The following is a 25,708-nucleotide window of genomic DNA, read 5'->3' as shown; positions in this document are numbered from 1 at the left end:
CAGGAGACATGTTTAGTGAAACACATGAAATGCTGTCTTGTGTCACACTTCCAGACACATTCTGAAACCAGAATTCTTCTCTCCCTATTTTGGTTCTAAAATCTGTGTATGAAACGCTCCCTTAAAGTGTGCAAAAGCACAAAAGCACTAATATCATGTATCCATATAAAAGAATTAGTAGTTAACAGCAAAAGTTACCACCACTAATTAAGCTGGCATACGTCGCCATATCACATTCCAGAGATCTGCTTTACCATCTTGCTATTTATTTTGATTCATTAGACAAGTAAATATGGTAATTACAGGTAGCCTGAGTTGCATGGCTCTGAAATGAAAGGACCTCCTGCAGGACGAGAGGGAAAGGACAGGCAGAGAAATGACACCCAGAGCCTTACCTTCCAATTAGCAGGAACTCCCCAAGCACTCCCAGGCGCCTCATGGCAATGAGGATCCCCCTCACTGTCATCCCCTCGCAGAAGCAAACCACCACTCTAGCCTTGGGTAACCTTTCTCGCAGCTTGCGGAGCAGGCGGTCAAAGCTCTTTTCCCCAGCGTTGCTGTAGATCTTGTCAGAGTGAGCAATGCAGAGACCCTCTTGGGCAGCCAGCTCTTTGAAGGCTTCCATTCCACTTTCTCCATAATTTCCTGTTAAAAAAAAACCAAACAAACAACTTATATTATATCATGCATTTATAAGTAAAGGGTCTGTGATGGGAAAGGATCGTTTTCCTAAAAAAAATAATAATAAAAAAAAATCAACTAGTATTAGCAGAAAGAAGAGCAAAGGAGATCCACCAAAGTAAACAGAGTTCAGTGGAGCAACAGCAACAAGCTGCCTGTTTATCAGTAGGTCTTAACTGACCTGGAGACTGCAAGTTTCTTTTCTTACATTGATTTACCAGTGAATATTGAAGGCAAACAATGGATAAGTAGAGACGGGGACAGAAACAGCTCAGACAGTAAGAATAAAGTTTTATTAACATTTCTATGGAAAAAATCACAGTTGTCCTAATCATGGAATACGGTCACAAAAAGAGAAAAAAGGATTTTATTGCAAGCCATTCTGTCCCACATGTGGTCCACTCTCATAAAAGTGAATGAAAGATGGATGAAAATGTAAAACACATTGATCTGTTAGCATTTTGAAAGCCACTTGCACTAATAGGACTGACCTTCATGACACTTAAAATTTAGGCTTGATGTTTCTCTTCAAATAGGGGACTTGCTATCTGTAAGAACTTCAGAAATAACTCTTCCTAATCTAGAAATATTTGAACTTTTGTGGCCCAGACAATATCAAAGCTGATTCTCAAATTCTCTTCACATTTCTATTTATAAGTTTAGGAAGCCAAATAAACAGCTTTACAAAACTCAGACTGCCTTCATCTATGGAGACAGGTGAAATCTCAAGTTTTCTTTGAATATTTCATGCCTGCCATGAGCACAGGATTAATGATGAACATCAATCAGGCAAGAGGAGCAGATGGATTGCAAAAAAACATCTATTAACATCAACAAGAAATGGTTCAAAAAGAAAAGCATTCATTTTATGCTATCCACATCCATAATGATTACTTAATTTATTGAGGGAGTAGCATCAGATATGCTGAACACTTCTAGACCCAAACATTTCTAAGCAAGGGATGACTGAAGAGGTCCACCTTCCCCCTTTGTAGCTATAGTTTGAAATAGCAAATTGCAAAGAGGAACACTTCTGAATCAGCCTAACTTCCTCCACAAAAAAATCACAACTACTCAAAAGGTGTAGCCACCAGAGAGAAAATTCAGCAAGAGGCAGTTCAGGCATTCTTTATAAATCCAGTAGAAATAAGTGCATTTTCCAGAAGTGTGGATCATTTCCTGCAGATCAGACACATTATGCAGACACACTATGGCAGTCATAGTCATACTAGGACACAGCTAAACGTGCCAGATGTAGTGTCAAACAAAAAACACAAGTTCCCCAGCCTTTTACACTGAACTAGTTTCTCTCAAAATTGCAGCACAGCAGAATGGCCTCTTTTCCAGTCTGTGACTCAATGCCTGATACAGCAACCAGGTCAGTCTGCTTTTTTGTCTGAGCCAGGCATACTCCAGAGCAGCAACAGAGCAATGCCTTGGCCCTGCATGGCTGCGGGGAGGGGATAAGAGAGGAAGATCTGTGCCTAGTGGGAGCACACCAGCAAGCAGCCCCCAGCATGGGCTCAGAACTGCAGCCCCATCCCAAGACCCTGTACTTGGGTAAATGGAGTGGGTAAATTGTACCGTGTTTGTTTTAAGCTGAGAATGACACATGTGGAGATATTTCCATGTATTTATAGGCCATAACCTGCAGTCACCAAGGGATTTACCCCAGGACCTGAGGCTGGGCAGTTTGAGCTGTAGTGCTTTTATGACTTGGCTCAAGTCCCAGACTGAGGCAGGACAGCCTCATCACTGACTTGCCATTAGCAAGCACCTTATGCTTTGGAAGGAAATTAGGATATATTTCCCAACTTCATGTGGAACTTTGCGCAACGCAGACTCATTTGAAACCAGTAGAATCATTCTTAAAGTCTTACCTAAGGTGAGCCAGGGGACTAAACTGAATCTTTTTAGATATTTAGGCAATGCATATTAGAAAACAAATGTAGTAAGTTTCCTACCTAGATATTAAGGTGGGGCGGCATTTTCTCATACATCAGTACAGCACTAACTCTGCTGTAATTCAAGTTAATGATTTCAAGAAATGAAAAATTAAATCCACTTGGAATGATTTTTCTCAGCTTTAATTTTGATGGAGTAACAATTATCTCAAACGTAGTCACATCTGTACTGACAGTACAACAGCCTACCAAAATACAAGCTATGAGGAAGTAAGACTGTTGTCTACAAATTCAGTAAGTGCGATAGCCTAGAAGGCAGAAAGCTAATGAATATCAAAAGCAACATCGACACAAGATGAAATAAGCAAAAGAGAAGGCAGAAACAATCTGAAGCTGAAAAGGAAAGATTTCTAACCCTTATATGAAAGCAGTGAAACAGCTTTCCAATAGCAGCACAAAAAAAGAAATATGATGTTAGACTGCAGCTTGCTCAGCTCGCAAGAGCATTATGTAATGTAGATGTCTGCAACAGCCAGAGATGAGACTTGATGACCCAGGAGGTCTTCTCAGAGTCCATTTGCCATGCTCCCAATGCAAGGCAGCACACTGCACACCTTCCCCCTTCAGGGGAAAGGATCAGGCAGAAAATGAACATGTGACAGCTGTTAGATACATTGTTCAATGTACCCAGCTACCAAGGTACGCACAATGTAAGGGCATATATAGAATAGAAAGCACTAATTAATTCTGTGCAACAGCCAAGAACACATCCATCTGTACCAGCTTGGTGTGTACATCCACTTTCAATCCACACATATGCAATAGCTGAGAGGGCAAAAGTGTAATGAAAAAAATCTGCATGAGATGGTAGGCAGTGAAAAGTTCCAACAGGGCCATGGGCTGAGGACCACTTTTCTTTAGAAAAAGCCATTGAAGAAAAGTTGCAATCTTATCTGCAACTGCCTTTTGCTACCAGGATCAACTGGGAAAAGCAAAAGTATTTGTTATTCTGAGGCTACAGACAACTGATTGTCATTCTGACCTGTACCCAAAATTACATGAGCCAGTAACATACTTTGAGCCCAACAATACCTTGCTAATTTAAAACAATTTTTTTTCTCTTCTTTTTAGCTCTGTTCAACTTGTACCCTAATCAGAGAGCCAGATGTTTTCCTTATATGCTTCTAGCACAGCCTGTACAGCAGCATAAAAGTAAATTCTAACCCTATCATGGCTCCAGTTTTACTAAGAGGATTTTCATGACACTTTTCTCTCAGTGCCAAAGACAGCTTTGCTTTGCCACTCTAAAAATCCTTGATAAGGCCTTCCTGAGAGGATCCACATATCTGAAGATGCTGGTGAGAGCTACATGTAGTGGGAATTATTCTCATTCATTGCATTCCATGTATTAAATATCTTTATAAAAACATTAACATCCTGTAGTAAAAATCAAAGATGTTCTCTTGATGAACAGAAGACAGACAAAAGAAGAAATTACTAAAAATTTAGCCTCACAAATTGTTCCTGTGAGTCAGCAAGTATTACATTTGTGCCACAGCTACACTGGAATTAACACTACTTGCTTGTACTAACACTTGAGCAGTGTGGGGAGCAGAACCCATGAGCTCCATCTAAAAGGTTTATGTTCTCCTTTTTATTGTAGCTTTTTGGCAAATTTATCCCCATTCTCTTTGTCAAGAGAATAATCTATTTTTCATTTATGAAATGGAGCAGAAATGTAGCCTCAGCAATGAGGTGCTTATGAGAATCCCGGAGACTGCCTTCTTAAGGGAAGCACAGATTAGCTGTGTGGGTCTTCCCAAGCCGTATGACGGAAAGTGGTGTGTTTTCAGGGGGCTTATAACAACAACAGTGTGTCCTGCATAAATCAATGTCCATTTTCATTCAAGGACAGGGATTATTTGTGGGGCAGCATAAGGAAATATGAATCGTTATTTGTGCTGCAGAGAACATCCCCTTGAAATATACGTGGGGGGAGGGGGTGTGTGTCATGCTGAAGAGGAAGACTAAGACTGTTCCCTCTCACTCTGCTTTTAGGCAATAGGAAATATCAACTCCTTGTTTAGGGACTCCTTCAGAGACACACCTACAAAAACAACAAGAAAAACCCAGAGCAGAGGATCGTGCCTGGAAGAATGTTCCAACACACTTAAATAACAAAAGTCAGGGAGCAAGAGATACTTCACCTACCTAGGCCATGAGCAATACCCTCAGGTGAGGTCACCTATTCCTTGCCATTAGGGGCTCATTTGCTGCATTTATTCCTCTAAACAGCAGCAGTAACCACAATCTAGCTGAAAAGTGAACACGCAAAAAACACCGTATACCCTGCAAACACACAGTGCAGGAAGTGCACCAGCAAGAAAACCACAAAATCTACCTTCACTGCAGGGTACTACAGAAGCAAGTCATGTTGCAGGAAGGTCCTTCTTCTCACAAATAACAAATGAGAAACTTCCCTGTCTTCCTCTTTCCTCTCTCAACATCGTGATTTCTTTGTTCACCTCTCCCAGATACATTGCTGGAGGTATGAAGTTTGTTTCACTGTTCAGTATTGATTGACTATAAAACATCTAGTTTCCTCAGCTCATTAACTACTTTTTGGCAGAGAAAAAATAAGAGGAGAACAAGAGCACTGCATGACATAACAGCAAGGAATAACTATTCAAGAGCTTCTCTACTGCAAAACCAGATTATTTGGGATGAGCAGAGCAAGTACATGATTTGATTATTAAGGTACTTCCAGATATGTTGCAATAACTCATCTGTAAAAACTAGTGATAATTTTAAATATGACAGTAACTGTACAGTTGTCAAATGCAAGTCTGGGAAAACTGGAAGGTTTTGGACCACTGAACAGATAAAAAAATAAAAAAATAAAAAAAATAAAATAAAAAAAGGCAAATAAAGAGTGCCAGTTTTCTCTCCTACAGCATCCTATGTTTCCCTATGCCACAAAAGGCAACTTTGAATAGGGTGAGTTAATAAGAAAATTATTCATTTATCTCATTTTAATACCTTTCTTATCAGTTGAACCATATTAAATAATCATATGCATACTCTTATTTCATTGCAAACTAAAATTAAGAACATCAAACATCAGATTTAATCTAGTATGTTAGTAACAGGTTGGGAGCACATACATAATCAGCTAATGTGTCTCAGATGACAAGCTGTCACTTTCTACACTGTAATACTTCAACCACTTACATCCATTTGTCCATACCTTTGATTGAGAGAGTTAAAAATAAAAGACAAAGGCCACGTTTATTCCCTAAATGTAGCAGACCAACAAAAAACGAAAAGTTGTAGAAATGGATCTGCCCCTGTGTGTTATTTTTGTATATCCTGAACATAAATACTACACTCATAGAAAGCAGCTCTGGTGCCGCACAACTTCCAGGACCATTGAACTGACACCGTCCCTCCTCTGCCAGAATTCTCTGTCACTGTGGAAAGGGCAAAGATCAAACACTCCCATGTTTCCCCAGAATATCTTTTTCAAGACTAAAATCACAGTGATGTCAGGAGGGGCTGCATTTTACCACTTATCTGTTATTCCATATAGGATTTGTGTTTCCTTCCCTCTTCACTTAATGCTGACTTTACCACCTAAGGCCCTTTACCACACAGTTTCTTCTCAGAGTTCAGATAGCTTTCCTAACATAATTTTCTTTCTTCACTGAGTGTATCTCACTTCAGGTGTTTTTAAGGGGCAACTTCAAAGCAGGAGAGTTAGGCTATGAAAGCACTTCACAAACCTTAAAGAACTGGCCACTTTACTAGAAGAATACTGCATGGACATGGGCTCCAGTTCTGTTATCAGGCAGGACAAAACAGTGGAGAAAATACCAAAAGAAAAAACTTCACTAAACCTAAAATCCCAGTCTAACTGCAAAGCTTAAATGGAAAACTTTACATCTTACTTAATTCTAAGTAGTTTGCAGATAAATAAGGGGGGAAATGCTTTACAAAGAATGTTAAAGTAGCTATTTTAATTTCTCTAAGTACAGTGGTTTTAAAGAAGAGAGGAACAAGTCCTAGCAATGTTAACCACTAAGGACAGTTTAATATAGGTTGAATGTCACAGATACTCACTACAGGTACTCCTCTCCTAAAGACCAGCTGGACTGTCCACTGCTCTCGATTGCTCAGAGCAGGTCCAGCCACCCAGCTCCTCAGTTCTAAAGTTGCATTTAACCTGCTATGACTTGTAGGGATCACAGATCTTACCACCACCAGCTTGCCTCCCAGGCCAGCTCATGGCTCGGTGGAAGTCAGCATTTCCCTTGCATTTCTCTTGACATTACTGGACAGACTGCATTGGGTGGAGGTCTCACTGTCCTTTAATTGCAGAGAAACTCATTAGAAATTGAAATAGCACTGTAAACACTATGTCTTCTTCCAAACTACCTTAGCAAAGTTTTCTGTGTTTACCAGAGATTTCCAAGCAACTGCACTCTAGCCTTACAAAAGCCAGAAGGATGCATTAATGAACTGAGTCATCTTTGGTATATTACAAACCTCCGCCATCTGTGCTTACAGCCTATTTTCTCCAAAAGTTAAGGCCCCTCTAGAAATGCAGAAAGTGAGCTGGTGAGACCAGACTAGCCTTTTCATTTTCTGAGGTCAAGTAAAACTGCATACAAAGGCAAAAATAGAAACAGAAGATGAAAGAGTGAGTTTAGATAATTGTTACAGCCATTAAACAATACAATGCTCCTACCATAATCCAGCTTTTCAAAGAACCATAGAATGCTAGGGGTTGGAAGGAGACCTTAAAGACCATCTAGTTTCAATCCCCTGCCATGGGCAGGAACACCTTCCACTAGACCAGGTCGCTCAAAGCCCCATCCAGCCTGGCCTTGAGCACTTCCAGGGATGGGGCATCCACAGCTTCTCTGGGCAACCTGTTCCAGTGCCTCACCACCCTCACAGTAGAGAATTTCTTACTAATAGCCAATCTAAATCTACCCTCTTTCAGTTTAAAGCCATGGGCCCTTGTCCTATCACCACATGCCCTTGTGAAAAGTTCCTCTCCAGCTCTTTTCCAAAGAAATGAAACTGTATTTCAAATAAGAAAATCCACATGATTTTATTAAATGTTAGATTACTTTTTGCCATTAACTACAAAGTATAGGCATTTTGCCAACAGCTCACCATAGCGATGTATTGTCTCAGTGAAGAAGACCCAAATGAAAATAAAACTGCTACTGACTGAAGTGGTTATATTTAAGTCTTCATCCTGAATGAGGCAGGTGCATCATCTTGAACAACTAATTGATATTCTTGTCAGAAATACAAGCACAGGTGAAGTCAGTCCTGAAGTAATGAGAGTATTAGTGCTAAATGACACTTTCCTAATAAAAGAAATGCTAAAATGTGGTCTTATGTCAACTTTTTTTCTAAATGTATTCAAAGAGTACATCCAGTGCTTATTTATTATATGTCTAACAAAGAGCTTTAGAATTCTATATGCTAAAGAAACTATTTCAGCTCCAACCCTAGCTGATATACAGTACTTGTTAACAAATTTACTTGCTGAACTTAGTCTTTCTGTTCATTACTTATCAGTATGGAGTTTCATTACTTATCAGTATGGAGTTTCTAGTTCTATTCATAATGGATTAAAAACAATCTAGTGATGCCTAACATCACTGTTAGTTAGTTCTGTTTATTGGTTGAACAAAAGGTCAGAGATTTTTTTTATGTTTCTTGATGAGGTTAGAGAAAGTAAAGAAGAATATGTTTTCAACACTCTTGTATGAATAATATTTTTTTTTATGTTTGCTGTGAATGTTACTGTCAGTAAAATCATTTACAAAAACAGTTATAGAAAGAATACCCAGAAGGGACATCAAAGTAGAAGAACAATATTCTTTTTTTTTTCCTTCTAATATGAGCAGACATATGGGAATTAACTATATGCTCAGTTCTGCTCATGCTTTGGCAGTTATGCAATTAGATTAGCTTACATTTCAAGCACAAGACTGAGCAATCAAAAATCATGCACACAAGTACCCTACTACAAATGAAGGTTTGAACATAATGGAATGAATGGAAATTTAAGAACATATTTCTACAGGTTATCTGGTTTCTGAACCTGAGGGCAAAGAGCAATCAGTTTCTGACTTTTCCCTAAAATTCTGAGAATTAAAAATGGCTATTTTATTTTTGTGAACCAATATACTCACAAATCATATATTTGCATGGGCTGGGACTTAAGAGGGCCAAACATCATGAGATACTTCATAGTGTTATCAAGACCAGGAACGCTTCCTGATAACCTACATTATCAATGGCTTTAGGGGGTATCTGGAAAGTATGTTAGAAATTAGATTACTTTTTGAAGTGTATTTTCTACTTATTTTCTCATTAAGAGAAGTTAGTGTTTGGACCTATTCCCACTGAAGTCCTTGAATTCAGCAGCTAACTATAAAATGTTTATTAATTCTTAAGAGGGCAAAACAAATTATTGAATTTCATTCCTTACTGTCTGTTAACACACATTTTTGAAACAAATATCCAAAAAGCTACTGACCTGAACTATAACCCCAGAGCTAAATATTCATGGCCTTTAGGGCAATTTTGGCTTACATATGGTGTTTAGACACCAATACTTTTTATGTGAGCTACAGCTCTAGACGTGAATTATATCAGGTTTGGAATAACATCTAAGTAATAAATCTTAGTCTCCTGTCTAAAAAAACATACCTAATCATAGCTTATCCGTCACCAGTGAATCTGTTCATCTAAATGGAATAAACTGCTGGGTTTTGTTGCAAATTAGAAGATAGACTTTTTGATGTATGCTTTATCAAATCCCTGGATATTTTAAATCTTATTATTCAGAAGAAAATTACATGATTTCAGAAAGAATTGTGTTTTCATTTATGTTTAAGAAAGACAGTCGCTGCTTTACCTTATGTGTCTATTAAAGATTCTGATAAAAATAAATGTAATTTCCTAATGTTATCTGAACTGCCTACCCTCACTTACAGCCTACTTTTGATTTTTACTATTATGACCAATCATCTGTAATCAATTATGTCATCACAGCTGGAAGAAACACAGAATAACATATTAAACAATTCTGCCTCTTGGACTGATACAAGAAAGAAAGAAAGCCAGAAAGGTATAGATGTTGAGTCTGAAAGCTAGAGATAAGAAGCAAACACACATTTTTAACAATTTAAGAACAGGGCCTAGAAAAAGAGAACTGGAATGCATAAGCAAAAATAAAATGTATCTAAACAAAAGTCTTTCATTTTTACACAATCAACATTTTCAAAAAATTGAATTTAACTTTATAAGTATTTTTTCAGTAACACCCCCCACTCCAAAAAACCATTTAGACAAAATATTTCCTATCGCCCCTAAACTGAAGTCTCAGTTCTGCACACACTGTCACAGATGGTGACTTGAATACTCATAGTGATGCTTTAAAGACTTAGAGCAGAAAAGTTAAACAGCACAAGTGTTTGTAGGATTTGAGACTGACAGGAATAAATTCAAAACAAAACAAACAAAAAAATCAAATCCTAATTTTGGATGGTTCATGCTGACATTCCCAATTGAGTTCATAACCTCAAGGATTAACATGATATAAATGCTTGAATTACACAGTGTTAAAAGGCGTATGTGATGCTGATTGGTGAAAAGTTTGAAATACCTTTCCTCACAGGCTATCATAGTATCTGCAGATGAAAAGGTGGCTTAATGCTGAGAATCCAGGCAGAGCTAGTACAGGAAATGAGTGTAAAAACTGGATTAGCACAAGCAGAGAGCAAATTATTAGGTTACTTTGCATAGCTCGTACTGAGGTAATGTAATAAAAGAGTGAACTTTAGAAGGGCAGACTTGTGAGATAGATAAATATTGCCTAAATGCAAGTAGGACAAAGTGATAAGCCCAAAAACTTAAGATATTGGAGAGCACTTAAAAACACTGCTTGTGAATTAAAAGCAAAATGAAGAATTCATTTTCTCTTCTCTGAATTGCCATGAAGCTACAGAAGCACAGGCTGGGACTGAGCATAGGTATTGAGTTAGCCAAGCCCCAAAACAACAAAACTGTCACAGCTGTTCCAAAACTATTTCACAAAACAGATAACAGCCGTTATCTGCCCCCATGAGTCAGGAGCAACCGACTCCATCCACCAGCGCGTTGCACGCCAGCCGAGAAGGGCATTGGTCCTGTGTCCATACAGCTTTGCCGGGCTGCACCTCAGGGGTGATGCCTCAGGCAGCCCCCGTGTGTGTTTCCCCGCACCAGCACCCGCAGCCAGGAGCGCTCCCAGGCTCTCTGGGCCGAGCCAGGAAGGCCGGGGGGGCAAGAGGCCCTTTTATTTCTCTGGACATGGTTCCTCATGCACCGTGCCTCCTTGGGGAGATCTATGCAACACTGCTACCCAGACCTGTAAAACGGCTCGTTGGAGGGAGAAGAGAAGGACCCTTTGCTGGGTTAAGAAACAAGAAAAGACAATTCATGGAGAAAGACTAAAAGATTGGGGGTTTTTCCCCAGACATCACAGTTTTGTCACATCATGCTCACAGCTCTGTTGGCTTACAGATAGCTCCTGAGGAAAATGACATCTGGGTACTCACAAGTTGTGTGGTCATCCTGAAGGTCCCAGCAGTCTCCTGTCCCCAACTCTGAACCCGAGCATGTCATCCCAGCACGGCTTCAGCTGCTCAGTCCTCAAGAAACCCTGCTGGGGAGACGTGCTGGGGGAAGGGAACAGCCCTCAGCCAAAGGCCCAAGGAATAACCACAGCCCTCTGCAAGCGCCAGGGAAGACGGGCACAGCCATGCTTGCTCCCAACCACCTCATCTTCTTCCAAATTGGACCTGTGAGTGCCAAAACACTCAGAGAAACCGGGCACCAGTGAAAGGGGGCAAGCAGAGGGGGCGGCGGTGACAGGCCCTGCAGACTGGGCAGAGCGGGGCTGCAGGCCTCGCCAGGCAGGAGCTGGTGCCCCGGCAGCTGGGCTGCCCTCGCTCCCAGGGCTGGTGGCAGGGCCGGCGTCTCTGCCAGGCCCTGTCCGGTGTATTCACATGGGAACTCGGCGGAAAGGAGGGGAGAGGGAGAGCAGGGGGAGGTGGGGGACCCCAGATGGGGGGTGGGAAATGGGAGAAGAAGCTGAGGCAGTGCCTGTGATAAGCTCATCCACATACAGCAGCTACTGAGGGCAAGACAGCTATGCTTCTGCAGTTTGCTGCGTACAAGCTCTCCAGGAACATTATAATTAACTGCTGCCAAAGCAGGCTGTGAGATGGCAGACTGCGAGGCAGATTTGGGTGGCCTACCAGCCTCAGCTTTGGCACTTTGCTGGCAGCATAGAAGCAAGGTTTTCAGCCTCGACAGCAGCCAAAGGGCAGCATCAATGTGGCTGGCTCTGATCTCACAGCTGTGGGAGCCAGAAAAAATCCATCAGCAGCTGTGCAGAAGTGATCTTGGTGAAAACAGGGGCTCCTCAGCCAGCCTGTGCGGTTGCTACAGCACTGTGAGACAGAATAGCCCCCCATGCCAGGGCTTTTGATGAGGGTCTCCATCACGCGTTTAGAGAAGCAATGGTGCTTTTCAGGGTGTTCTAGATTTCTGCCTTGATTGAATCAATAAAAAACTACATGGATGCCTCTTGATCTTGTGACAGCGAGTGTGGTAGATCTGAACTGCACACTAAAATACTCCATGTATTGCTCTCCAGCAACAGGTTCTACTTTTGACAGAGTATAGCAGTTCAAAAGATGTACTTCTACAAACTGGGAGTGTTGGAAATCAGTCCCCTGAAGTCCTGACTGAGCACCATGGGGGTATGATCCAAAAGCACAAGACACTACAAATCCTGTTTTGGTATTGTATAACCTAACATCAATAACATGCCTCTGGTACAAAATAACATAATGTTCTGTGACAAGATGTAAGCAACACAGAGTGAGAAGATGCTGAATCCTTCAGACACGTTGAATGTTTTCAGGCCAGATATCGACTGCTTCTTGTATCTAATCCAAATACAATCAACCGAATTGGTGCTGATACCAAAACATGTGAGATCAAAAATAAACAAATTTTCAGTTTCTAATTACACCAGACAATTTAATTTCTTTCTTTCCCTCTCTCTCTTTCTTTTTTTTCAGATGGGCTGAAAATTTCATTATTTCTTTTAATTAATTTAATTGCCGTTAATCTTCAGAAGAACAAATAGGTATTAAGCATAGGTGTTAAGCTGCCCAAGTGTTAAAAGGACCAACATAAAACAGTGAGGCTATTTATGACACCAAGCTCTTAAAAGGTTCATAAAAGTGTTTAAACAGCTGGGCAGGAGAAATGGGCTTTCTTAGAGAAAAAAAAAAACAGCAGTGCAGGAAGTCGCTGCAAAGTCTGTATACCACATAAACTCTTTCTCTCTCCAGCAAAGCATTTCTGCACTTAAGTGAAACCTAGTAGTCCTTTTCACAAGTCCCACATAATCTTCCATAGTAAGCAAGAGATTTAAGTTAGATTTTATGATTGTTAGTACATAATCATTATTTCACCAAGGGAACATAGAACACCTTGACGCTTCCATTCTGTTGTAGGAATAAATTAACAATTCTTCTTAAGACACAACTAAGAGATAAGCCGGTCACATACCACTTTGGATGGTACTGATATGTCCCTTTTATTAATTTTAAATGTTTTCTTTCTCAGCACTATTTTTCATGCAACTGAACAGTTTGCTTGTATGGTTTGCATGCACTTGCCTATCTGAGAAGTTGATCATGATGCAGTGATCCTAGAGGGTACCTTTAAGTAAATGACATTTGCCTTAGATTAAACAAGTGATACTTTTGTACATGACCATATACAGAAGCAAACGCACAGCTGCTTGGAAAAGGGGAAGTTCAGGGCATCTGTGAGTCTGCACTACATGAAAGCAGAGATGCTCAGGGACTGGGCAAATCCCACTTACATGCTAAAGGAATTAGACAGTGCAGAAAGTGTTTAGCAGTTTCATTAACAGCAGGATTTCTGTTTCTAAAATGCTGCTATACTTTTTCACCATCCATGTGTTCAATAAATAGTGAACAGTGGTTTTATTTAAAATATGGCCTGAATGCAATTTTTTTCTCTATCTCCTTTGAAAATATTAGAAGCCTCCGAAGGTAATATTGAAATTAGCTGCTGCTCATTTCCTTTGGTGCTGTCAGGATCCTGCTCAAGACTTCCTGGTTGCACAGACAAAACATTGATGGGAAGGGAGGGAGAAAAGACTGCTAGTGATAAATAAAATCATGTAAAGACTGTTGTCACAGATTTCAGCATACTTCCTTTATGGATTCAGTTCAAATCCCCTAGCTTGCTTACCCAGAGGAATAAGGAGATAAGAAGCTCCCTCATGTATGCAAAATGCACAGCTTCCATGAACAATGCAAAGTAAATCATTCCAAGCCGTTACTCCCCCAGATGGACAGAGAGTGAAAGGTGCTCACCAAGGACTGTCTGGCCCTGACTATTCTGCAAATGCAAAGGCCTCTCTTCCACTGTCACTGCAGCCCCACACATGGGAGGGTGGTTGTGGTTCTGGTGCATCTGGGAGGTTGAGTACAAATGCAGAAATCTGCTCTTGAAATGTCAGCCTGATGACAGGAATTACTGGTCCAACTGTGACCAAGCTCATTCCTGCAAAATCTTTAGCAACAAAGAACCTCAAAATCATAGACAAAATTTGTATGAACATATACAGCTTTTGGACATTTGCTAGATGGTTCGGTGGTTAGATGTTTTTTATGTGTATGAGATTTTGTGTCTGAGATTAATTTTATTCTTAAAAACATATCCCACATTGCTATGGCATTTTCAAAGGAACTACAATCTTATCACATACATCAGTCCATGTTTTAATATACTCAGAAAAGCATATGGTTATGCATATTAACATACTATGAGGAGATGCTTTAGGCAGACCTAAATTTTCAGCTTTGTTAACTTGGCTATCCATATGCTCTTGGAAAGCATGCTAAACTGACACAGTGAGGGCCAAAATCTACTGTTTAGAGGATGCAGATTTCAATGATTGAATCAGGAGTTGCATGCATACACAAGTGCAAAAATAGGCACTTGTGGCTTATATTTTTGACATTTTTTAAAATGTTGTTGCAACTTGATACAGAGAAAGGCCAAGAGATGAAAGTTGTGTAAGTCTGGAGATTTTAATAAACGTCAGCAATACTTGTCTTCTAACTTTTGCCTTTCTTGGTTCCAGCATTCCGCTATATACTCTTTGAGCGCTTGGACAAGGAGGCTGTGTTGCCAGAATAGTTACAAAGGGGCCATGTCTAAAAGCAAAGATGTGTAGTTGACAAGGCATGCTCATAGGCTTCTCAGAGCCTTGGAGGTAAACTGATTATCTCTTCTGAGATAAAATAATTTTTAGAAAACACAGTGTATGGAGTAGGAAAACCCAAAACCAGTTTAAAACCCCCAGAAATTGTTACTGAACTCTGGAGGACCATCAAATACATCTTATTAGTAAGTGAAGCAACCAAGGCTAGATTACCAAGGAATCAGAAAAGACAAAGCGCCCAGCAAGAAATTTTCGAAGTTTGCTAAAATGAAAAGTATATCATTGTATTCTTTTTTCTGACCCCTGAAAAGGGGTTATTTTGGCTGATGGTTACTGATATAGTACTTTTGTATAAGGTTTTCCATTTTTAGCTAGTTTGCCTGCCCTAATCTTAGGTCGGTGCTTTTTGAGAAATTCAACCTCTTATTAACTTACACCCAAATTTTTAAATGGTTCCCCTTTTAAAAAGAGCCTGAAATTATCTGGACTGAATTTCTATTTATTTTATTTTTAAAAAAACAGAGGCTCAAGCAAATGATTGCTGAAAAAATTGAGAGTTGCAGGCTTCTACAATGCCTCTGAGAATTCTTAAAATATAGAACGGCAATATTTCCAAACTTATTGCGTCTTCCTTAGCTTACAAAGGGGGCCTATCAAACCAATAAGACATGCTAAAAATGAAATGAAGAGATTAGAAAGCAAACAAAAGAGAATCTGATAAAAAATTTAAATTGCTAGACTCTGCTAGAGATAAATTTAACTTCTTGTTTAAAGATCATATTTAAAGACAGTATTTTTAAGACATTGTCTGGCAATTAACTGCAATTATTTAAAAAGGAAAAACAGGCCAACTATTTACTAAACTAATATACAGGAACCTTTTGAAATAATTTATTGCATAGTGGTCTGCAGCCAAAGGAACCATAACTGATGATTTTTTTGTGCTCTCTGTTCACTGCTCCCTGAGATTATTCATTGTTCAGTTGTGGGCAAAAAAACCACACTCAGAAAGACAACTGAGTAGCTAGGTTCTCAGTGGCACTGGGACCAAGTTTGGTGGCATACTGCTATATACCTGCCCAGGGAGCACCACCTTTCTTCACAGAAGCATTCATTGACCTCTTAACTAGTGCAATGGCTTTGTGTCTTTTTGCCATGTACTTCTTGCTAAAAGTAGTTCTGGTTGATGCTTTCCTTGGAATCACTTTCACTCGGTGAGTGTTAGAGAGGCCTCATCGTAACATCTAAAGAAAAGTTCAGGAACAGCAGGACCTTTGTTGGGACTTAAATCCTGTTGTGACTACTTCACTCGGCACTTCTCAGTCGCACATTAGAGTCTATCTCAATAACTAGCAAAGAAACATTATGACTAATAATTATATCTGGAATACATTGCTGAAATACCTCTGCAATATCTTGTCGGAACATGACTGCCAGCCTTGTTTTCAACCCTATATCCCAAAGAAAACCATAACTGAAGTTTTACAAGAAAGTAACTTGCAAGAGTTCCCCGCTTAGCACTCCATTCTCTCTTAAATCTCATCAACAGTTATAACAAAATAATGTTGCATTTCCAATGAAAAAAAAAACCTCCAACTTGGGAGAGAAAAGGCTGTTAAAAAAGTCATGCTTTAAAATGCCTCCTCACACATTGCCTGGGAAAAGAGTTCGGACGCTATTTTCCCTTGGCAATGTTGATCAGGTAATTACTTCATTTTCCTTACAATCTAAGAAGCTAATGTTTTTTTTGGTTTTGTGGGTAGATATCTGCCTATAACAAAAAATATTGATGATCAAAGATAAACGGATTTAAGAGATTAAAGAAGTCCAAATCTGAATTATCTACTACATTAACATCATAGTGCTAGGAAAAAAAAAAACTTGAAACATCACTTCCTGTATTGCATCCACTTTAGTCACATTTTGTTATAGATGTCAATTCTGTCAGATTATCATCTGTCAAAATGAATTAGTTGGAAATGTAGTACTTCGCTTTTAATGAAGAATAAGATTGTAATGGCATTTCAATTTCCCTTCCTCCTCTTGTTAGCACTTGATAAATGCTCTCTCACAAGCACTGCTGCTCTTCTGACATGATGCCTGCACTCTAATCTAACAAATCTAAAGGAAGTCAAAAGCAGAAAGCTTTTAAGTTTTCTTAACATTTCTTGACATCTCTGCAAGATATTTTCATCTTGATGACTTAAATTTGAGTGGATTTGTTGTTTTTTCCTCCCTCCTAAATAATGTTGTATTTTGAGTGGATATCCATATTAGCACAGATAATTGAACACAAAACCATATGTCAACAAAAAACATCTGAAGCACTTCTGTATGTTCATGTACGCAGATACAAGAGGGGGATGAACTATTTTCTCTCTTACCTATGGGGTGCTGTGAAAAAATTTTATTTAATCACAAATGACTGGTTTTCTTTCTTTTCTTTTAGAGTGGAGATCTGTCAATACACTACAATGGGAATAGACATTTCCCCGAGATATCTGCTGTACTTACAGTCCTTGAGAAACAAAATATGGCTTTCTTCAATGCAAAACACAACTGTAGGCACAGCTAAAAGCACAACAATGACTCAAGTGCCCCAAATGTTGACTGGGCAATCCTTCTGAGCAACACCATCAGAGATTTGCCATCTTTTGAACACACACAGAAACAGCCATCTGCTACACGGGGAGCTCTGTCACTGGAGCTGGCTCAAAAGTTTGTCAAAATCGTGAGCAGAAGGGAGGAGGGGCCCTGGGATGAAAATGTGTGAAAGTCTGCTAAAGTGAAAGGTATATCATTGTATTCTTTTTTCTGACCCCTGAAAAGGGGTTATTTTGGCTGATGGTTACTGATATAGTACTTTTGTATAAGGATTTCCACTTTTAGCTAGTTTACCTGCCCTAATCTCAGGTCGGTGCTTTTTGAGAAATTCAACCTCTTATTAACTTACACCCAAATTTTTAAATGGTTCCCCTTTTAAAAAGAGCCTGAAATTATCTGGACTGAATTTCTATTTATTTTATTTTTAAAAAAACAGAGGCTCAAGCAAATGATTGCTGAAAAAATTGAGAGTTGCAGGCTTCTACAATGCCTCTGAGAATTCTTAAAATATAGAACGGCAATGTTAATCATTAAATGTTAAAAAAAAGGATTTTTTTCAGCTGGGTGAAAGCACTGGAGCAGCAGCTTGATTGCTCCTGGCTGTTCTGGACATATGGAGGCTGGGAGCCCTGACCTCCTCAACCTCAGGAGTTGTCACTACCAGAGCAGCAGCAGCAGCTACTGCCTCATATGTCATCTCTTGCCCTTAATGACACCAAGCAGCCCTGCCTGCCAGACTAAGCAGAGACAAACTGGGCAGCAGAGCTGTGCCTTCCTCTGCCTCTCCCAGTAAGTCCCCCCAGCCACATTCTTTGCTTAGATATGAACTGGCCTTCCTGTCTTGGAAAAAAGGAAATTATGCCATTTGGCTAGTTTGTGGTATGTGAGTTCAAAAGGTAACAAAGAAACACTGGAAGCTGGGAACTTCAGAAAAGAAAAAAAAAGAAAAAAAGAAAAGAAAAAGAAAGAAAAAGAAAAAGAAAAAGAAAAAGAAAAAGAAAAAGAAAAAGAAGAAAAAAGAAAAAGAAAAAGAAAAAGAAGAAAAAAGAAAAAGAGAAGAGAAAGGAAAGGAAAGGAAAGGAAAGGAAAGGAAAGGAAAGGAAAGGAAAGGAAAGGAAAGGAAAGGAAAGGAAAGGAAAGGAAAGGAAAGGAAAGGAAAGGAAAGGAAAGGAAAGGAAAGGAAAGGAAAGGAAAGGAAAGGAAACGAAACGAAACGAAACGAAACGAAACGAAACGAAACGAAAGGAAAGGAAACGAAAGGAAACGAAACGAAACGAAAGGAAAGGAAACGAAAGGAAAGGAAACGAAAGGAAAGGAAACGGAAAAAATAAAAAGAAAAGAAAAGAAAAGAAAAGAAAAGAAAAGAAAAGAAAAGAAAAGAAAAGAAAAGAAAAGAAAAGAAAAGAAAAGAAAAGAAAAGAAAAGAAAAGAAAAGAAAAGAAAAGAAAAGAAAAGAAAAGAAAAGAAAAGAAAAGAAAAGAAAAGAAAAGAAAAGAAAAGAAAAGAAAAGAAAAAAGAAAAGAAAAGAAAAAAGAAAAGAAAAGAAAAAAGAAAAAAGAAAAGCAGATACAATGAATAATGATGATGGATTAGTGCTGGAAGGGATTCTGCAGAACAAAAAGAAGCATTTAATAAGTTTTTATGTTCTGTATTTTGGGAAAGAGACAGATAATGTATACATACCAGAAGATGATGACGGTTTTGATGGTGATGATGAATGGTAATTTCCCTTCCCAACTCAGAAGGAAATCAAGTGGCAGCTCCAAAAGGTAGGCATTTTAAAATGGATGTGTTCAGATAACTTCTGGCAGAAGTTGCTGACGAGCTCTCTGAACTACTAGAAATGATTTTCAATGGCTGTCCGAAGTTGTAACACACCAGAGGACTGCAACAAAGGCAGCGTTGTGCAATACTTCAAAAGGACAAGTGAGTTGACCTGAATAATTACAGGTCTGCCAGCCTGACATTCATTTTGGACAAAATAGCTCAGGAGCTGACATGGAACTGGAGTAGGAAAAAAATTAAGGGAGTGGGGCAAGGTAACATGTGCCAATCATTATGTGTATGTAGAAACTAGATCTTTCAAATTTAGTTATCCAAAATATCTTTTATCAATGGATTTACAAACTTGGTTATTAAAACTAATAATGTCAATGCAATACAGTTAGATTTCCACGGGACATCTACCTCATTTTGCATGACATTTTGGTTATGAATCTGGAATGATAAGAATCAGTATTGCATACATAAAATAGATTAAAATCTGGCTGGTAGGTTTCAACATATACTTGCAGTGAAGGAACACTCATTAAATGGGGGTCTCTTTATTGTGTCCCGTAAGGATCTGTTCTTAGATTTTACTAGTTAACATTAATCAGTGACCTGGAAAAACAAAAATACAAAAGCATTACCAATGACATTTGCAAATGACAGAAAGATTGGGAGACAAGTTACTAATGCAGTATGATCTACATAATTCAGTAAACTGGGCATAGAGAAAAAAATATGCAGTTAAAGACACATATATTTAAACCCTCAGGAGCTAAAAATGTTACACATACAGGATCTTGGACTCCATCATGGCATGCAATTACTGGCTTAAGGATTATAATAGACAAGCACTGAAGGTAATGCTGTGGCTAAAAAAACAAAAGCATTGGGTTTTAGTTATCTAAATAAGTGTGATACTGTACTAACAGAAGGATCATACTACCTTAATTCTGTTTCACAACCTTATGACTACTTCTGCAGTAATATCCAGTACTACAAGATACTGGAAAACTGGTGAAATTTCAAAGTGTAACCCTCAAGATCATGAAAGACAGGAAGATGTAACTTAAAGTGAGTTATCCAAGGGCTCAATCTCCTTCTCATATCAATTCCTGCTCCCCTTCCTTCCCCCCGCCCCCTTCCCGCAAAGCAGCAAGCAAAAGCAGAGCATTAAGAAGCTGTTAATTGTAGAAGGAATTAAATTCTAGAATAACATGGCAAGAGAACTGTTGGTATTTAGGAACTTACCAGGGTGGATCTTAAAATGGGTTAAATGTACACATACAGTTATACAATGTGGGGAGTCCATGAAGAAGATGCTTATAGGGTTCTGGAATTTTGAGTTGGACTGTATCTTGGGAAACTTCTGCTCAGGTGGCACCCACCGAAGCTGAACCTCTGCCTCTCCTCTGCATTTCTAAATATGTTTCCTATTTCAAAACAGTTGAAGTTCTCATAAACTCACAGGTCCTATACCACTTGAGAATATATTTTAAATGAAGAAACATTCAAACTTAAGTGTAGCAATTGTCATTTATCTGTAAGATGTCCCTATAACTTGTCAGCATGCTTGGTCATACAGTTATCCAGGTTACTTAAGCATGAAACATTCAACCTGGGAACTGTCCATTAGAGAGCTCTGGGCTGTAAATCTAGATTAAATAATAATACACTTCAAAGTATTTGAGGAACTACAGTTTGAAATGCTAATGCCATTATCTCTACTGTGTTAGCTGTGAAAGCTTCAGCATGCCAACATTACAAACGCAACAAGGCCTCTGCAGACACAAAGTTCCAGTCAGGCAGTTCAGCATTTAAAGCACTTATCAGCGAAGTGGGCAATATGGCTTCAATTTTGGCATGAGAGGATAAGAAAATAAATCTTTTACACAGGAGAGTAACTTAATCACGGAAATACAGTGTTTCTTGAGCTGGACTCTACTGGATCTGGCTGCAATGCAGTTAACTTTCTTCATACCAGCCTGTATGGGGCTGTGCTTTGGATTTGTGGGTAAAACAGTGTTGGTAACACACCAGTGTTTTGGGTATTGCTGAGCAGTGCCCACACAGCACCAAACCTTTCTCTTTTTCCTACTCTGCTCCCTCCTTGCCCCACAGCGAGTAGGCTTGGGATGGGCAAGAGACTGGATGGGGACCCAACAAGGACAGCTGACCCAAACTGGCCAGGGATTACTCCATACTATATGACAATGTGCTCAGCAATAAAAACTGAAGTAGAAGGAGGGTCTGGGCTTCCAAGAAGGCTGTTGTTTGGAGACTGACTGGATGTAGGTCTGTCTGTCAGATGTGGTAAGCAATTTCCTTTGTTTCACTTGGTTTTTTCCCCTCTTCCTGCATCTATTTATCTCAACGTACAAGTTTTCTTACTCTTGTTCTATTTTCTCTCCACGTCCAATTGGTATGGAGTGGGGAGAGTGAGAAAGTGACTGTGTGGGTGGCTGGCTGTTGGCCAGGGTCAACCCACCACTTGGAACAATGAACACATAAAATGTCCTTGCAAAATACAGCAGTGTAACATTTGACAATAATACTTCACAAAATGGTATTCCCATCTGCTCAGAGGAAAAGTTGATTGAGACTCTCTTCCAGTTAGTATGATCAATGAGATAACATGTAAAATAAGAATGACCGTCATGTTTCCCTCCTTGGCACTTATTAAGAGTGTCTCAGAATAAATTTTTTTTAAAATGTTAAAGTAATTTATTTGCAGTTGTCCAAAGCACTTTTTCCCGCAATAAATATAAGAATGAATCACCTACAGCTAAGCTGTAGCCAATCACCATTTCAAGGGTGAGTTAGGACTAAGGTAAAATGTCCTTTTTTTTTTGTTTGTTTTCTTCATGTAACTGTGAAACATATTTGGATCCTTCTTATCTACTGGATCTATTCCTAATTAGCAGTGAAGCAGAACTCCTTGACAGATGCAGAACTTAAATGCTCTGAATAAAATCAAAGTTGCCGAAATTAAGGGTGAAACATCTGTGCTTGCAGGTGTGCATCATCCCCACCCTCTTGTTCACTAAAATGTATGCCTTTGCTTATTGGTGCTCCTGATTACAGTATGAAGAACATCCTTTTCCTTTTATTCTAAATAACAATGGCCTTCGTCACCACAAAGATAATTAGTAGCAGTATAAAGCAAATTTTCCCTGAGACTGAAATTCAAATGTACGTTACCATGAAGCAATTCTTCATAAAGATTTACATTTTTAGAATATATCTCTGGAATCTTTCTACAAAAAAATAATAAGATATACAGGTTTTCTCTCAGCTCTCCTGTTTTATAAGCTTCTTTCCTCATAATTGTGTACATTTTCCTCATATGCATGTACATTTGCATTGAAATGGTGTAGTAATTATACCCAAAACTTCTTCCTATGGAAATCAGCGGCCAATCTTCCACTGACATCAATGGAATCAGGTTGAAAGTGAATTCTATTTTTACATTAAAATAACTTACAATAATAAAAAGCTAATTATAATCTAACTGTAATGACTACAAAGCCTTTTTCAAATTCTCTGCCTGTCTGAAAACTCAGGTTGCAGGTCAGCTCAGACAGATTTTTATTTTTTTTTTCCCGTTTAAAGAAAATGTACTTCCCAGTGACTGAGGACATGTCCATCAATTCTGTATGGTCCAGAGATGCTTACACCTGTCTGTTCAAATTACTGAAATATGGTGGCTTATGGTAAAAACATGAAAAGCACAGTACTGAAGAAGAGTGATTTGGCAATAAGCGTGTGCTTTTCCAGAAGACAATACCTTCTGAAAACAATTAATAGTCAATTGAGATTTTAAAAACTGTTCTAGGTATTCATATAGATTCTGGGATACAGGCCTGGGAGAGAAAGCTGCAGGAAAGACTAGAAGAACTTGGTACAGAAAGGTACAGGCTGTGATTATTAGGGGGTGGAATGATGAGACCCAGAGTTAGAGGCAGAGCCAGTTAGAAGATTCTTATAGGATGTTTCCTCCTTTGAAAGGTGCTGGTTCAGTGAAATCAAATGATTCTACAAGAATCTTTTCATTTCAACAAATTTCCCCCCAAAATAAGGCAGCCAAGTCCTGTTTTGTGGCAGCTCCCGGACACCTTCTGTGTTCTGCTGGCTATTAAGCAATGGAACATACATAGTGCTTATTCTGGATGTGAGCTTCATTTTGTAATTTTTTTTTAATTATCTGTTTTACGAAATATTGTGTATTCTGAAATTTAAGTTAGTATTTGCTAGACACTAGACAATTTAAGATAGCTTCCTTGGAAGTTAAAATTTTATACTAGTATGAGGAGGCTGGCAACAGCAAAAAACCAGCAGATTTTTACATGAGAAGTCTTTGTGTGGTGGAGACGCAGAAATAGTTCCTTTCTTTTTCTGCTTTGTGTGTTATTTTCCTGCATGTATTATGATAAAAGTTGCATGAGCTTGTGAATTTAAGCACATACAAATCAACACTCTACAAGTGTTCATTAAAAATGAGAGGAAAGAAATCCACGTGACATTTACCCTAGTGTAATCTAGCAATCTAGTGTTTCTAGCAAATGAGTAATAAAAGCAAAACAAATAAAATATTTAAAAAATAATCCTAACTCTTACATGGGCAAATACAATGAAGTTTCAGCATTCATTTAGCTGCCTACTTACCTAGATCTTCTATTTACAAAATTGGAAGAGAGCCAAGCTAGTCAGTTATTTTAGTTGAGAAAGACAGTGGTAACTAACTTTCACCTGTCCATTCAAAGCAGCATATCCAAAATCCTGCCCTTTTTCTCCAGTGGACTGCAGCCTTTCTTTAGTCAACCTACTCACCGGTTTTCATAATCCTCTGATATGTACAGTTCTAAGGCCGTTTGGTTTCCTCTAGCCTAACCCACTGCACAGACCTTTACAAGGCTTATAAATGTTAGTTTTATCAGTAGAAAGCCTGTCTTTAGTGACAGATAAGCACATCGTGCCTAATCTTGTAAGGCACTGGACACTGCTGTGATGTGAGCGATCCCTAGAAACTGTCATGTAAGTGTATGGTTAATTCTTGTCCTCCATAATTCAAGTGTAAAGTTAAGCTAGTGCTCACATGCCTTTTGGGATCAAGCAAGAGTATTCTGCACCTTAAAGGATCTTTCCATAGAGTAAGATGCATGACTAAATTTCAGTCAATAGCTTCCATTGACTTCATTAAAGCCGAATCATAGTTCTGAGTGTAAATACAGATGTATTGCCAGAATTTTAAAGAGCATTTTATTATTCATATGTCCTCAGGATATGAACTATAAAAAGCAGTGATGTGACTTTGGGTATCTGTGGTACCAGCACATTTCTGCTTCACACTTCACAGGCAACACCACAGCTATAACAAGAGTGGAATACATTATTTCACATATATTTGGACTCAGTAGAAAAGGCACAAGTAGGTGTGACAAGGACAATGAGTTTTCAAACATGACTATAAATTGTCTTGTAAAAGTACATTAAGGTGTTCATTGCATGAAAGGATAGCATCTATAACATGCTGGTTGTGTTCTGAAACAACCAGAAAATATCAATGGACATATTTTCTCTGTTAAAAATAAAATGAATATTCACAAAATTCATCACTGAATTCATTTCTAGAAAAACTGTTGGGTAAAAATGTTAATTATGCTAGCTACCAACTTCTTGTTTTCTTTGTAGTGTTTTCTTATTTATTTATTTTACATGGGCTGTCAAATGAATTATATCACTCTAGGTGCAAAGTCGTATTCTAATTAAGGAGACCATACTAAAGTGTCACTGCATCCTTTTAGAAAACTTGTTGTTTTCTTCAGTCATAGGGGCCAACATTTATGTCAGAAGTAAGAGAATAAGTACAGTATAAAATCCGCATGAAACTAAAAATTTCCCCCAAGCAAACATAAATAGTATGAACTAAAGGGCTCTAATGGTAATCTGGTAAAAATGCGTTAACAAGCACCAGCTGCTGGTAAGGGAACAAATACTGACTTAAAATAATGCATGTAAACTGCACCAGCGGACTGACTTCGACTGAGAGGATTATTTCATCCCGTTTCTCTTCCTCTACAATCAGTATCAACATTTTCCAAGGCAGTTGAGCAGATGAATGAACCCATGAATATTAAGATACTCTTTAAACATTTTTTCCTGCCTGTTTACATAACCAAAACCATGCATTAATGACTAAGATTTAATGCCAGAAAGAAGCGTCAGCTCTTTGTATCTGACCACCTGTATAATGCCAGCCCATACATTCAGATCCCACTGTGCTGTATCCAGTGACTTGCATTTTGGATAAAACTGTGCTGCAACATCTGCAGCACATTTTGATTAGACAACAGAAAAAGGCTGAAAACATATCACTTTCCTCAGTATTTGTCCCACTGGTTAA

The 25,708-nt window shown here is 38.7% G+C and overlaps 1 protein-coding gene across 2 annotated transcripts in view; it reads right to left on the bottom strand.

Moving 5' to 3' along the window:
* The window catches only part of GRM1 (glutamate metabotropic receptor 1), a 197,681-nt gene that overhangs the window by 159,330 nt on the left and 12,643 nt on the right, over positions 1–25,708 (bottom strand). For both annotated transcript variants that reach the window (XM_055714871.1, XM_055714872.1), the window contains exon 2: positions 396–645. In XM_055714871.1, coding sequence (XP_055570846.1) covers positions 396–645 — 250 coding nt within the window. The remainder of the gene's footprint in view (positions 1–395; positions 646–25,708) is intronic.

Source organism: Falco cherrug, chromosome 6 (assembly GCF_023634085.1).
Source record: "Falco cherrug isolate bFalChe1 chromosome 6, bFalChe1.pri, whole genome shotgun sequence".
NCBI lineage: Eukaryota > Metazoa > Chordata > Aves > Falconiformes > Falconidae > Falco > Falco cherrug.
Note: the sequence above shows the minus strand (reverse complement) of the source record. Positions and strands in the feature narration are given on the sequence as shown.